At 43.2% G+C, this 15,529-nt stretch overlaps 1 protein-coding gene across 1 annotated transcript in view; it reads right to left on the reverse strand.

Moving 5' to 3' along the window:
* Window positions 1–15,529, reverse strand: part of MFSD12 (major facilitator superfamily domain containing 12) — a 53,898-nt gene that overhangs the window by 32,978 nt on the left and 5,391 nt on the right. Inside the window, exon 2 of the mRNA XM_030220082.1 lies at window positions 11,901–12,111. Coding sequence (XP_030075942.1) covers window positions 11,901–12,111 — 211 coding nt within the window. The remainder of the gene's footprint in view (window positions 1–11,900; window positions 12,112–15,529) is intronic.

The raw sequence follows: 15,529 nt of genomic DNA on the forward strand, positions 1-15,529 counted from the left end.
CAAAAGCAAAGCCAAAACCAAGAGGAGAAACCATGAGATGCATGGCTCATGTAATTCTTTCCACCCGCATAGATAGATATTATGTCTGCATTATCTGTGAGCCGGGTATTTGTTTTTGTATAGGTTGTGGTTGCGTGTTTCAGTTAGTACTGCCGTTTGTGTGGAAATGTTAGGGTATATATTATTGGTTTGTGGGGCAGCTGCAGAAGGTTGGAGCAGTCATGGGGTTGCACTTAAATTTTGGGCATGAGGTTGGTTTGCAGATAGTGGGGCAGTTGCAACAGGTATTTTTGGGAGTGGTGGCTGTTTGTAGGTTGTGGAGGAATTTGTGGGCAATGAGGCAGTTTTTATGGCTGGGGTCCTTTTTTTTTTTTTTTTTTTTTTTTGAGGTGGTGGGACAGCCAAGGGGGTAGTAGAAAAACAAGGAGATGCAGCTTGAAAGGATGAATTGTTTAACTGCTATAGGTGACATAATAAATGATGGCAGACAAAGACCTGAATGGTACATCCAGTCTGCCCAACAGTCATATTCATTATCAATTCAAGATTAAAATCAATAATGAACGTGATATTAAATACTTGATCATGGTCTTTCTTTGGTGTTTCTGGGACATAGACTGTAGATATCTACCCAGCTCTGTCCTTATGTTCCAACTACTGGAGTTGCCGTCAAAGTCCACTCCAGCCTATCCGAATCCGACTTGTCATTTGCGAGACACAGACCATAGAGGTCAGCCCGGCAAATTACTGGCATTTACGTTGAAGCCCTCTCCAGCCCATCCTAAACCGGATTGCCATATAGAGGAACCAGACTGTACAAAGCTTACCCAGCACTGGCCTTAGTTCTTCCAGCCGAGTCACCATCTAAGCACCACTCAACACGCAAACACACATGCAACCATTTTTTTTATGCTATTCATTTTCTAATTAGAGATCTTCTGTTCATCCCACACCTTTCTGAATTCTGTCGCCGTTTTTTTCTCCATCACTTCCCTTGGGAGAGCATTCCAGCATCAGTCACCCTCTCCGTGAAAAAGAATTTCTTTGACATTACTCTTAAGTCAACTACCCCGAAAACTCAAATTCATGACTTCTAGTTTTACTGTTTTACCTTCTTTGGAAAATATTTGTTTCTATATTAATACCTTTCAAGTATTTAAACATCTGTATCATATCTCCCCTGTCCCTCCTCTCCTCATATCTGTATCATATCTCCCCTCCATATTCATGTCTTCCAGTCTGTTCTCAAATGTCTTTTGGCGCAAGCCTCATACCATTTTTGCTGCCTTCCTCTGGACCGCTTCAAATCTTTACATCCTTAGCAAGATACGGCCTCCAAAACAGAACCACAGTACTCCAAGTGGGGCCTCACCCAATGACTTGTACAGGGACATGAGCATCTCCTTTATTCTGCTGGTTATGCCTCGCTCTCTATACAGCCTAGCATCTTTCTGGCTACGGCCACCGCCTTCAGATCCTCAGATACTATCACCCGAAGGTCCCTCTCTCTGCCGGTGTATATCAGCCCTTATCCTAACATATGTGGCTCCCCTGGATTTCTACTCCCCAGTGCCCTGAAGCTCCAAAGTAAATGCAGGCGCTAGAGGCCATTAGCAATGGACAAGTGTCCCCATTTACCTGCACAGGATGTTCAGAGGCCTGGAGCGTGGGAACAAATGATAATGAGGTCATATTGTATTCCTCCCCAATGCTCAGAAAAGAGTGCCCAAAAGAGAACTGCATTACTACTGCGAAAAATAATGCCGGGTCATAACAGGCATTAGGGTGTGCAGGCCCAAGTGAAAACACACATTGGTGTTTGTTTCCTGTGTCTAATTATTAGCATCCAAGCTAAAAATAATTAAAAAACACCTATATTTTGACCGCAGAAAAAACAGACACCAATGTGTGCTTCACGTTCGGGTTTTACTAGGCATATGAGAACAGGAACAAAGCTTAGAGTGGAGGAGTGGCCTAGTGGTTAGGGTGGTGGACTTTGGTCCTGGGGAACTGAGTTCACTTCAGGCACAGGCAGCTCCTTGTGACTCTGGCCAAGTTACTTAACCCTCCATTGCCCCATGTAAGCCGCATTGAGCCTGCCACGAGTGGGAAAGCGCGGGGTACAAATTTAACATAAATAAAAAAATGTGGAACTCTTCTGAGCATGCACAATCCTCCCGCTGAACTCCGCATGCCTATATTTGCATCTCATTAGTATTGAGCGTTAGGGCGCTGTTCTGTGCTGTTCCGGTGGTATTTTAATGGCGCTGTTCAGAACAGCGCCGGAATTTTGAGTATCGGGACCTAAGTGCATCCCTCTGCACATATTTGCATTGAATTTTAAATACCAAACATTAGACCAATCTTCTAACTTTTGCAGATCCTTTTTCATGTTTTCCACTCTCTCCAGGGTGTCCACTCTGTTACAATCTTGGTATCATCTGCAAAAAGGCAAATCTTACCTTCTTACCCTTCAGCAATGTTGCTCACTAATATATTGAGCAGAACTCGGCACCAGCACCAATCCCTGAGGCACTCCACTGCTCACCTTTCCTTCCTCCGAGTGAATTTTTCATTTATTAATAATCTGCCCTTATCCAGAGTGGAGAACAATAAAAAACGTACCCAAAAAGTACATACAAATACTGTACCTACAACACAACAAGAACAGTCAACCAGGCAAAGCGCAATATAACAATTAAAAACAGGTCTTATGAAGCATGTGTGTAATAGGGCAAAAACAGATGATGTTCCTTTGGCTTTCACTTAAACAAAGTCAATTGAGTCCAATTTTTTTTATCCTAAGAGGTAGTTGATTGTGGCTGAGCCAAAGTAAGAAAAGTCAGACAAAATATCCATGGGCATGGACATCTTAACCTCTTGGGCCAACGCCTTTATGATGAAATTGAACAAAGAGAAAACACAATGCCTAATCCTCTTATTCCAACACTCCACGCTCCTTCCAACTAATCTTATCACCTCTGACATTACAATCCCCATTTCAGACAATGTGAAAATCCTTGGAGTGACCCTAGACAACCACCTTTCACTCGAAAATCACGCTAAATCCATTACAAAGAAAAAAGTTCAATATGATGTGGATATTGAAACGTGTAAAACCTTATTTCCCCCTGAAAACATTCCGGAACTTGGTGCAGTACCTGGTTCTTACCCATGTCGATTATTGTAATAGCATTTTCTTAGGCTGCAAGACCCATATCCTGAAAAAAACTTCAGACTGCCCAAAATACAGCAGCAAGACTTATTTTTGGCAAATCACATTTTGAATGTGCAACACCTCTTCGTGTAAAACTTCACTGGCTCCCCATCAAAGAGCGAATCAACTTCAAGGTCCATACATTAATCCATAAGATTATCCATGGTGAATCTCCGGGCTATATGTTTAACCTGATTGACCTTTCAACCAGAAACATGTCTGAATCCTTGCGAAATTACCTCAACCTGCGTTACCCCAATTGCAAAGGACTCAAGTACAAAACTTATTTTGGATCCAACTTCTCCTACCTGGGAAGCCAACTCTGGAATACCCTCCCCAGACCTATCCGCTCAATCTGTGACTATCTACCCTTCCGGAAAGCACTAAAGACCCATCTATTTAAACAAGCTTATCCAAATGACCCAGACTAATCTTATGAACCCATCTAGCCAGAAGACAACGACATTGCTCCAGACTAAATCTCCCACCTTCCTCCTTTCCACATCACCTATCTTTACCTACTTATCTCTTTTATTACTGTTATATTTGTTATATTATATTGTTATATTGTTCTTCCCATTACTACGTAAGCCGCATTGAGCCTGCTTTGAGTGGGAAAGCGCGGGATACAAATGTAATAAATAAATAATACATTCCTTTTCTCATGTGCTCCAATTGCAAATGCTGCAAAGAAGGGACAATAAGAAACAGGACCTGCCAGAACCTCTCTGAGCTCCCTCAGTATCCTGGGATGGATCCTGTCCAGTCCCATGACTTTGTTCACCTTCAGATTTTCAAGTTGTTCCTTAACTATGTTTCACTATATGTAAGTTTGTATGCTATAGAAGCTGAAATCCTGATCCCACAGGCAATTAACTTTATTTTGAGGGGGGGGGGGGGGGAGGAGGGGACGCTTTTTTCTCTAGAATCTTGGTCCCATTCTGCCCACTTACTACTACTATTTAACATTTCTAGAGCGCTACCAGGGTTACGCAGCGCTGTACAAAAAAAAACACTTTACTGATTTTTCTGACATCTTTAATTTTCATCTCATTCCTTTAAATTTTTGGACAGATATTTTACCCCCAGACAGACAAAAATACGACTCTGGCTCCATATTTACAATACTTTCCAAGTTCAGGGGGAGGGGTGGGGAGTTGGGAACTAGAAATCAATTGGTCAGCCTAGAAAGTAACAAAGCCTATTAACTCTGGAGTTACAGGGACAACAGCAAATGAGTCTAATGCAACAGCATAGAGGAAGACAAAAAAAAAAAAACCCAAAACAAAACACCATGAGGTTCATGTCACTAAGCGGAATCTAAGGTTAAAAGTGATGGAGTGAAAGTGTATAGTTGTGTGCATGATTTACCAGAAATGGCTTTAAAGGAAGTAAGCAAGGCAACTGCCCGAGACCCCAGTACCACAAAGGATCCCCCTTAAAGCCAAGTTATGACGCTGAGGTAGAACTTCAGGGTGCTTAGCAGCAACTGGGGCCACTGTATGTATTTTCTGCCCTGGATTCCAATGTGTCTAATACTGGTGCTGCAGAGAGATGAGCTAGAGAACCCCAGTCATAGGCAGCAGAGGTTTCTGCATGTGGTCATTGGTGGGGCGGCAAAGAGGAAACAAGAGATTTTCATGTGGTTGCAACTTTGTGATCCTGAAAGGTTTTTCTCACCTCTGCTGTGGTGGGAAGGAGGCGAGCGAGTATCTCTGTCCCTAACAACATTTTTGCTGTGAACCTGAGGCAGATTGACTGACATCTGACTAGTGTATCATCCAGTCAGTGAACTGATATAAAATGCACAACTTAGCACAGCTGTTTTGTGCAGCTCTCTGTACTACCACGGGTACACCAAGCTAATTGTGCGCAAAGACTCATACCGACACCAACACACAGCTCATTTAAATCTGATGGTACTCTTGAATCTAAGCAATGATTTTAGACTTGGGAGTCAGACGAACAGCTTTTATTCACCTAGAAAGCTCATCTCGTAGCTAAAAAATGTATTTTAATACAATAGATACAATCAGACCCTCCCACACTAGTATTATGACAAAACAAGTGCGTGCTCTTTTAAGATCAAAACATTTATCTGGTGTTGCAAGTGGGTGAAAAAGTTATTAATCGGTTTATAATCTGGGAATCTTTTTAGGCCCTCTTAACATCAAGACTTCACAGTGTGCTCTTAAATAAAGGAGGAGAATACAGAGAGGGAAGTGGTAAAAATGGAAATCTCAAGAAGGATAATATAGTTTTGATAGTAAGGTGAAGATACTAGAATACCTTTACTATGGTAATGGGGAAAGAAGGAAGGAGAAAAAATAAGGGGGAAAAATATGTCATTTTGACTTGGGGAAAATGTCACAGTAACAGTAAATGATGACAGAAAGACCCGCATGGTCCATCCAGTCTGCCAAACAAGGTGGCAAGAGCTGCAGTGACCACTCTGTGTGGATCCAGTCACCCATGCTTAAAATGCTGATCATCAAGTCTCGATCATGCCAACCATAAAGGTAGCCAAACATGGAGTCTTGATTATAACCACATATCATCCTCAAGTACAGCTGACAGTATTCAATTTACCAGTCAAGATGGCTTCCCTCCCTCCCGAGCTATATAGCACCCTCAGTGTGCGGCAATGGCCAAAAAAGCAAACAGGATGCTAGGAATTATTAGGAAAGGGATGGTGAATAAGAATGAACATACTATAATGCCTCTGTATTGCTCCATGGTGCAACCACACCTTGAATATTGTGTTCAGTTCTGGTCGCCGTATCTCAAAAAAAGATATAGTGGAATTAAAAAAGGTTCAAAGAAGAGCGACCAAAATGATAAAATGTATTTGTTTGTTACATTTGTACCCCACATTTTCCCACCTATTTGCAGGCTCAATGTGGCTTACATAATACCATAGAGGCGTTTGCCAGTCGATTGATAACAAATACAAGGTTGTATTGTGGTTGAATGAGGTAGCTGTGTGTCAGGCACCGTGAAAGTCAAAGGGAATGAAGACTGTATATTGTCCAGTACGATCATTGGTTGTGCTGTGTTTCTGGGTGTGGGGATTTACGTTGGATCGGTGGGGTAAGCCTTTTTGAAGAGGTTGGTTTTTAGTGATTTTCTGAAGTTTAGATGGTCATGGATTATTTTTACAGCTTTTGGGAGTCCATTCCATAGTTGTGATGGGATGAAACTCTTCTGGAACTCCTCTCATATAAGGAAAGGCTAAAGAGGTTGGGGCTCTTCAGCTTGGAAAAGAGACGGATGAGGGGAGATATGATTGAGGTCTATAAAAATCTTGAGTAGTGTAGAACAAGTAGAAGTAAATCGATTTTTTACTCATTCCAAAAGTACAAAGACTAGGGGACACTCGAGGAAGTTACATGGAAAAACTTTTAAAACAAATAGGAGAAAATATTTTTTCACCCAAACAATAGTCAAGCTTTGGAACTCTCTGTCGGAGGATGTGGTAACAGTGGTTAACATATCTGGGTTAAAAAAAAAAAAGGTATATTGAAATCCTTGGAGGAAAAGTCCATAGTCTGCTATTGAGACAGACATGGGGAAGCAACTGCTTGGCCCGGGATTGTTAGAATGGAATATTGCTGCTAAATGGGTTTCTGCCAGGTACTTGTGACCTGGATTAGCCACTGTTTGGAAAATGGGATACTGGGCTAGATGGCCCATTGGTCTGACCCAGTATGGCTACTCTTATGTTTTTACCCACAGCATGTGATAACAACATGATCTACAACACTGGAGTTGCCGAAGCTTCACCTGTCTTCTGTCATTTGCAGGACCCAGCCTGTCCAGCATTTGCCTCAGTTCTCCCCCCATGCTGGACTTGGCTAACTTTCTTTCAGTCTTCTGCCAATTTATGATTGGAAACAGATTTGTTATAGTGTTGAATTAGAACGTGTTTTCAATAAAAGATTAGTTTTGCCATAAATCCAATGGCAATAGCTATTAAAAGACAGATATAGAGAAGGATGCAGAAGACCCAAAGGCTGAGCGCAGCATTTTCTAAAGTTGGGCCTTTAAGCCAATATCTGAGGATGAGTCAACATTAGTGAGAATTTCATGCCTATTTCTTCTTTTTACTTTTTTCTGGTTTCCTTGAAGGAGGTGCATCAAAACAAAACATCATGGATGAAAGCTGAGGGGGAAGTGTGCTGAATGCTGAAATTGCTGAGAAATTGTTGCTTGGTGTTTTGTTTAGGACACACTCTGTGCTTCACTATGCTATATCAGAGTTGTTTTTGTGCATAAGATGACACTTATGATAAGTTGATGACCCTGAGGAAGGCTTTATGCTGAAATATAACCCGTGTAGGGTACAATTTCTTCACATCTGTGGCTGGTCAAGATTGTACATGTTTTGTTGAACTGTTAGAGAATAAAGAGTTTTTAGAAGCTTGGACTTCATTTTGGGGTCTAATTTTCTTGGAACATCCTTCTTCCACCTTCTTTGTCTGCCAGGAGCTGCCCACCAGGGGATTTCCAGGAGTTCTGCCTAGGAGGGAAGAATTAGGGCAGCTGTTGTAGTCTGTGGGTCGATCATTAGGCATGAAGATAGCTGGGGTGGCTGGTGGGCGTGAGGATTGCCTGGTCACTTGCCTGCTTGGCGCAAAGGTGGCGGACCTCACGCATCACCTAGATAGGATCTTAGTTAGTTCTGGGGAGAAGCCTGCTGTCTTGGTATATGTGGGCACCAATGACATAGAAAAATGTGGGAGGGAGGTTCTGGAAGCCAAATTTAGGCTCTTAGGTAGAAAGCTGAAATCCAGATATTCCAGGGTAGCATTTTTTGAAAAGCTCCCATGTGCAGGACCCAAGAGGCAGACAGAGCTCCACAGTTTCAATGCATGGTTGAGACGATGGAAGGGGGAGCCTATTCTGAAAGGATGGACTCCACCTTGACCGGGATGGAAGCAGGCTGCTAGCCATAACTTTTAAAAAATGAGATAAAACAGCTTTTAAAATAAAATAGGCAGAAAGCAGACAGTTGCCCATGAGGGCATGGTTCAGTGTGGAGTATCCTTGAAGGACATTTATGGAATCCCAATTGTTTCAATAATGGTAAAAGGAAAACAACAATCTGAAGTGTCTATATACAAATGCTAGAAGCCTAAAAAGATGGGAGAGTTGGAGTATATAGCTCTAAATTAAGAAGTAGATATAATAGGCACCTCAGAGACCTGCTGGAAAGGAGGACAAAAATCAATGGGATACAAATTATATCGCAATAATAGAGCGGATCAAATTGGATGGGGGAGAGGTTGCACTATATGAGGGAATTGAGTCAAACAAAATAAATATTCTACATGAAACAGATAGCAGCATGGAATACTTGTGGATAAAAATTCCATGTGTGAAGAGAAAGAGTATACTGGTACAGCTGTACTACCACTGGAACAGGACAGACAGATGAACAAATGTTAACAGAAATTAGGAAAGCTGGAATTATAATAATAATGGGTGATTTCAATTACCCCAATATTGACAGGATAAATGCTACATCAGGGAACTTTAGGAAGGTAAATTTCTTAGATGTAATAAATGACTGCTTCTTAGAACAACTGGTCCAAGAACCAACAAGAAGGGGAGCTAATTTTGATTTAGTCCTTAGTGGAATGCAAGGCATGGTGCGAGAGGTAACATGTTGAATCTGCTGGGAAACAGTGATCATAACATGATCAAATTTGATCTGATATCTGGAGTGAGTCACTAAACAAATCTACCACAGCAGCATTCAATTTTTGAAAGGGTGACTATGACAAAATGAGGAAAGTGGTTAAAATGAAGCTGCAAGGGTCAGCACAAAGGTTAGGACTTTGAATCAGGAGTGGATATTGTTTAAAAATACTATTGTGGAAGCCCAGACCAGATGTATATTCCACGTATTAACAAAAGATGGAAAGAAGAGAAAACGACGGCCAGTGTGGTTAAAAGGTGAAGTGATAGAGGCTACTGGAACCAAAAGAGCATCCCTTCAAAGAATGAAGAATCTTTGAAGGAAGTAAGAAGCAACATAAGTAGTGTCAAGCTAGATACAAAAAACTGATAAAGGCGGCTAAAAAAAAAGAAAAGAACTTACTGTGGAGACAAAAACTCATAGTAACACCTTTTTCAGGTACATCAGAAGCAGAAAGCCTGTGAGGGAATCCATGGGACTATTAGATCATACAGGAGCGAAAAGGTCACTCAGAGAACAAGGCCATAGCGGAAAGATCAAATGAATTATTTGCTTAGGTCTTTATAGAAGGGATGTAAGAGATCTACCTGTACCGGAAATGGTTTTCAAGGGTGATGATGCAAAGGAACTGAAAGAAATCTCAGTGAACCTGGAAGACGTACTGCGCCAAACTGACAAGTTAAGAGTGATACATCACCTGGAACGAATGGCATACACCCCAGGGTACTGAAAGAACTCAAAATATGAAATAAATCATCCATAGTATCTGAAGACTGGAGGGTGACCAATGTAATGCCGATTTTTAAAAAGAGTTCCAGGGGTGATCTGGGAATTTACAGACAGGTAAGCCTGACTTCAGAGAGGGGGAAAATAGTGGAAACTATTATAAAGAATAAAATTACAAAATATAAAGACAAACATGGTTTAATGGGACAGTCTCAGCATGGGTTCAGCCAAAGGAAGTCTTGTGTCACCAATTTGCTTCATTTTTTTGAAGGCATAAATAAACATGTGGATAATGGTGAGTCAGTTGATGTAGTGTATCTAGATTTTCAGAACGCTTTTGGCAAAGTTCCTCATGAAAGGCTCCTGAGAAAATTAAAACATCTTGGGACAGGAGGCAATGTCCATCTGAGGATTAGGATTGGTTATTGGATAGAAAACAGAGGGTAGGGTTAAATGGTCATTTTTTTTCAATGGAGGAGGGTGAATAGTGGCATACCGCAGTGATCAGTACTGGGACCGGTGCTATTTAACATATTTATAAATGATCTGGAACAAGTGAGGTAATTACATTTTCAGATGACATCAAAAACTATTCAAGGATGTCAAAACACATGCGGATCATGAAAAATTGCAGGAAGACCAAAGAGAGATACAGCAGAATTAGAAAAGGTTCAAATAAGAGCGACCAAAATGATAAAGACGATGGAACTCCTCTCATATGAGAAAAGGCTAAAGAGGTTAGAGCTCTTCAGCTTGGAAAAGAGACAGCTGAGGGGGGATATGACTCATTCAAAAAGTACAAAGATTAGGGGGCACTCAATGAAATTACATGGAAACACTTTTAAAACAAAATAGGAGGAAATATTTTTTTCACTCAAAGAATAGTTAAGTTCTGGAACTTGCTGCCAGAGGATGTGGTAACAGTGGTTAGCGTGCCTGGGTTTTAAAAAGGCTTAGACAAGTTCCTGATGAAAAGTCCACATAGGGGAAGACACTGCTTGCCCCGGAATTGGTAGCATGGAATGTTGCTACTAATTCTGTTAGAAGCAGGATACTGGGCTAGATGGACCAATGATTTGACTCACTATGGCTATTCTTATGAGAGATGGTGAAGCAAATGGAAGGCAGGAGAGTCCCATATTGCCCCACGGATTGGTAGATACAATCTTTGAGGTATAACCACTACCAAACACACACACATTTACATGCCTCTGAAAGTATGGTAATGCTGACGACACTTATACTTAAAATAAGTCACAAGACTGAAAGTTTAAGTTTGCACAAGCCTCTGATTGGTGGTTGATTGTAGGCAACAGATCTATGTCTGCTCCAGCAAGATAAGCCTGCAAAGATCTTCTTCCTTCTGAGGAGAGCTGAATACATAGTAACTGAACAGCAGATGGTCCTACAAGGCAAGATAAACCTGACCAAGCTTAGAGAAAAGTCACCCTGCTACCACCTCCTCAAGGTGTAATGTTAGACCTTCACAGGAATGGCTTTTCTGTTTCTACTCTACTGAAAAGGAAAGGCAAGGCCCCTTAATATTCAGCAGCCCAAAATAGCCCTGTAGCCAGGGAATCAAAGAGCTTTCTATGCTGAACACTTGTCCGCTGCTGCACTTATTCTGCTTGTAAGCAAAAAACAACTATATCAGGGCATCCATCATACATAGTTCTCTCCCTCCAGGTGATGCTTTAACTTGCTTGTTCAGGAAGCAAAAATTACAATTTTCAGAAGCCATGCAACACCATAGAACTATATACCATACACTCAGAGAAGCTCTCTGGCTGTTTAAGTTGCATCAATATTCTATGAAGATCACAATCTCTGCATATTATTGACTCATTCCATTTTAAAGCAACATGGTTTGACTCATCTTTCTTGAATAGCTCACTATGACCTTCCTTCCAGTCCCTAAGTCCTCAAGAGGTTAGGGAGGCAGAGCATATATTTTACTATCCAGCATGCTGTCCATCCTAGTATGTGAGGAATTTAGATTTAGCTCAAACCTTTCTCTGTAGTTCAAGGTGAGGTACATTCTGATACTGCAGGTATTTTCCAGGCACCAGAGGTCTTACAATCTAAGTTTGTACCTGAGTCAAGGGAAAGTTAAGCGACTTACCCAAGGTCACAAGGAGCTGCAGTGGGATTTGAACCTGGCTTCCCTGGTTCTTAGCCTGCTGCTCTAACCATTAGGCTACTCCTCCTTTCCATGAGAGGATTTCAGGTTAGAAAGGCAGGCAGCAATCATCTTACCTGAAGGCTGTGAGCTGCACCTTCTCATGTTCATTTCTCACCAGCTCAGGGATGAGGGATAAGTGCGAGATCTGAGTGGCTGCCCAGCCAAACTGGAAGAGGACAATGAAAGGGATGAAGTAGATCAATCCCACCCACTCAGGAGTGGCCTCTGTGCAGCCCAGGCAGGAGTTAAAGATGAATGGGAATGAGATCACCACACTGATAGTCCCTAAAGGAAAAAAAAAAGAAAAAAAGAGAGAGAGAGAGAACTACAGATATTTAGTACTTCACTCATGACTTAACTTCTGAAGGAGTGCACAGAAGGAAAGATGAGAGGGAATGCTAGTTATTGTTGCTATTTGTGCAGATATGACCTTCCATCAACTACCACAGATCTACAGGAGCCTCTAGGGCAGTGATGGCGAACCTTTCAGAGACCGAGTGCCCAAACAGCAACCCAAAATCTACTTATTTATCACAAAGTGCCAACAGGGCAATTTAACTCATTATGGGCAGGGTCACCACATGACTCCACCCCTATGATAGCCACACCCCTTACACCAGCCATGGTGCATATAAACAGACATCATTGAAAATATTATACTAGTATAGGAGAAAAAAATAACATGATTGTTTTCATTATAAATCATTTCTGTAAGCTGTTACAGCAGTGATGGGCAACCTTTTGAGCTTGGTGTGTCAAAATTCGCCAAAAAACCGAGCATAACTCAGGTGGTGTGTCACTTTGAGAAAAAAAACCATAATTTCACGATACTTATAGTTTAAATAACAAAAATATATAATTGTAATATATAACTGTATTTAATAAACCAAAAACTAATTATTTAACTTACCTGCTTAGTGACTTCTTTGTCTGTCAATCGGTTTCTTTTGTTGGTCTTGGTATTATTTAACTTGTGTGGGGTGCCGTGAACTAAGATAAGTGAGGGGGAGGGGGAATTCTTTAACTAATCTGCCTATTAGTGACTTTTTTGTTGCTGAATTTCATTGGCTAAATCTTCAATTGAAGGTTGGTATTTTGTACACTTCAAGCCCAAGCAAGCGCTACTAACTTCATCTTTCAATCTGTTTCTTTTGTTGGTTTTGATATTATTTAACGCTGAGAATAAGGTTTCACAAAAGTACGTAGAGGGAAAAATTGTGAGTAAAGCCATTGCTATATTTTTCAGGGTGCTAAAAGTGTCTGGTAATCAGATCCAGGCACTCCAAATTTCCTGCTAACTCAGATATTCTCTTAATAATTGCATCTTTATTCTGCATATCGTGAAATAGAACTGGTGCACATCTTAGGAGAGTTTCTTTAATAAATCCTCCCTGAGTGCTTTACCATGCTGAGCTATGGAGTGAGCAATGCTCAAACTTGCAGATGTTAAATTTGTAGAACCTTTTACAAATGTAAGGATGGAATTAGATTGGCTCTTATAAAAGTGTAGCTGCCTGGAAATGTATTCCTTCCTTTCATCCTCACTTTTTTTCAAGAGCTGGGAATGATTAGTTTCAAAATGTCTATTTATATTCCACGTTCTGCTTACTACTGTTTCAGTACATAGAACGCAAAATGATCTGCCATTTTTTTCTATAATGCCATACATCTCGGTCCATGTCTCTTGAAAGGGTCGGCTACTGCTACTACCACTTCCTTTACTTAACCTTGGTTTTTTATTTTTTGGGTTCTCCATCAGGGGGGCAGTGACAGAAGATAGAATTATAGATAGCCTGTTAGCCCTGCAGGCAATTAGGGGTTAACTAGCCTAACTGACCACCTTATGTAAATTAAGATGGCTGCCGCTATTTCTAATGGCGGGAAACGGCACCCATAGCACATGCCCTTGCCTCTCCCAGCCTCCCCCTCACCTATCTCAGTAATGATGGTCAATTAGAAATCCACGACACTCCAGAACAGTAGATTGGATGATGGTTGCTGTGGTTATGTGGTTGCTGGTAATGGCGATCACAGGGCCCTCAGAGATGCGTCCCCCACGGCATTCCGCTGCTCTCTGCTCCGCCGGCCGGAAGTGAGGTCAAACGGCCGTGCAGGAGCCGGGGCAGAGGGAGCAGCAGGGAGGGAACGAGCGGAGGACTCTGAGGGAGCCAATAGGAGCGCACACGGGTAAACATGCACCGGGGGGGGGGGGGGGGGGTGATTTCGCCGGGGGGGGGGGGGGGAGGTCGCGCTGCACCTTGGGGGGGGGGGCGCATCGGCGATCCGCCCGGGTGTCAGCAAGGAACGACCCTGCTTCTCTGTATGCAGCCACATGTCATCGAAAATGGCTACGCATGTCAGTACTGACACGCGTGTCATAGGTTCGCCATCAGGGTGTTACAGCCAGTATACCCAGTGCAAAATAAGACAGCAGATGTAAATTAGACAATTCCAAACACTAAAATAAAAATAAAATGATTTTTTTCTACCTTTGTTGTCAGGTGATTTTGTTTTTCTATCCATATTGGTCCTGTTCTCTTAACTCCGTTTCCAGGCTTCCTTTCCATTTATTTCTTTACTTTCTTCCTTTCTTGCCCTCCATCCATGTGCAGTTTTTCTCCTCCCTGCCCTCCCCTCCATCCACCCATGTCCAGCCACCCTCCTCTCCCCCCTGCCCACCCTCCCTCCCAGCCGCAGGCCACCCACCCAGCACCAGGCCTCCCTCCCTCCCACCACCAGGCCTGCCACCCAGCACCAGGCCTCCCACCAAGCACCAGGTCTGCCTCCCTCCCTCCCACCCAGCAGCGGGCACCAGGCCTCCCACCCACCCAGCACCAGGCCACCCTCCCTCCCAGCACCAGGCCTGCCACCCACCCAGCACCAGGCAACCCAGCACCAGGCCTCCCACCCACCCAGCACTCCTACCCAGCACCAGGCCACCCACCCAGCACCAGGCCTCCCACCCAGCACCAGGCACCAGGCCTCCCACCCACCCGGCACCAGGCATTCCTCCCTTCCGGCACCAGCCCGCCCAGCCTCCATCCCTCCCGCCAAGCAAGAAATTTAAAAGTCTTCCCTTGTCGGGGTTAAGGCGGCGTCAGCAGTAGCAGCGAAAAGCGTGCTGCTGGCTCAGCGCGCCTCCTTCAGCCTTCCGTCTCTCAAGCTCTGGTCCCGCCCTCATTTCCTGTTAGGGCGGGACTAGAGCTTGAAAGACGGAAGTTTGAAGGAGGCGCACCGAGCCAGCAGCACGCTTTTCACTGCTACTGCTGACGCCGCCTTAACCCCAACAAGGGAAGACTTTTAAATTTTGTGCTCGGAGGGAGGGATGGAGGCCGGGCGGGCTGGTGCCAGGTGGGAAGGAGGGAGGAATGCCTGATGCCGGGTAGGTGGGAGGGACGGAGGGCTGGAACTGGCTGAGGCGACGACTGGTGCGCGTGCCAACAGAGAGGGCTCTGCGTGCCCTCTCTGGCACGCGTGCCATAGGTTCGCCATCACTGCTCTAGGGAGTCCTGGTATAGCTCCTGCAGAAAAGAGGGTTCACTGCAAGCTGCTGGACCTTGACAGAAGAAATATTCAGAGAGATGCTGCACATGATCTTTTGAGACCATCCACTGATGCCTCAGCTCTCAAATGCTGCTGTACGTTTCTGGATAATGCTCAGTCAGGCCTGACCAATAACATGCTGTTTGCAGTTCTAGAGAAG

This window comes from Microcaecilia unicolor, chromosome 11 (assembly GCF_901765095.1).
Source record: "Microcaecilia unicolor chromosome 11, aMicUni1.1, whole genome shotgun sequence".
NCBI classification, from domain to species: Eukaryota; Metazoa; Chordata; class Amphibia; order Gymnophiona; family Siphonopidae; genus Microcaecilia; species Microcaecilia unicolor.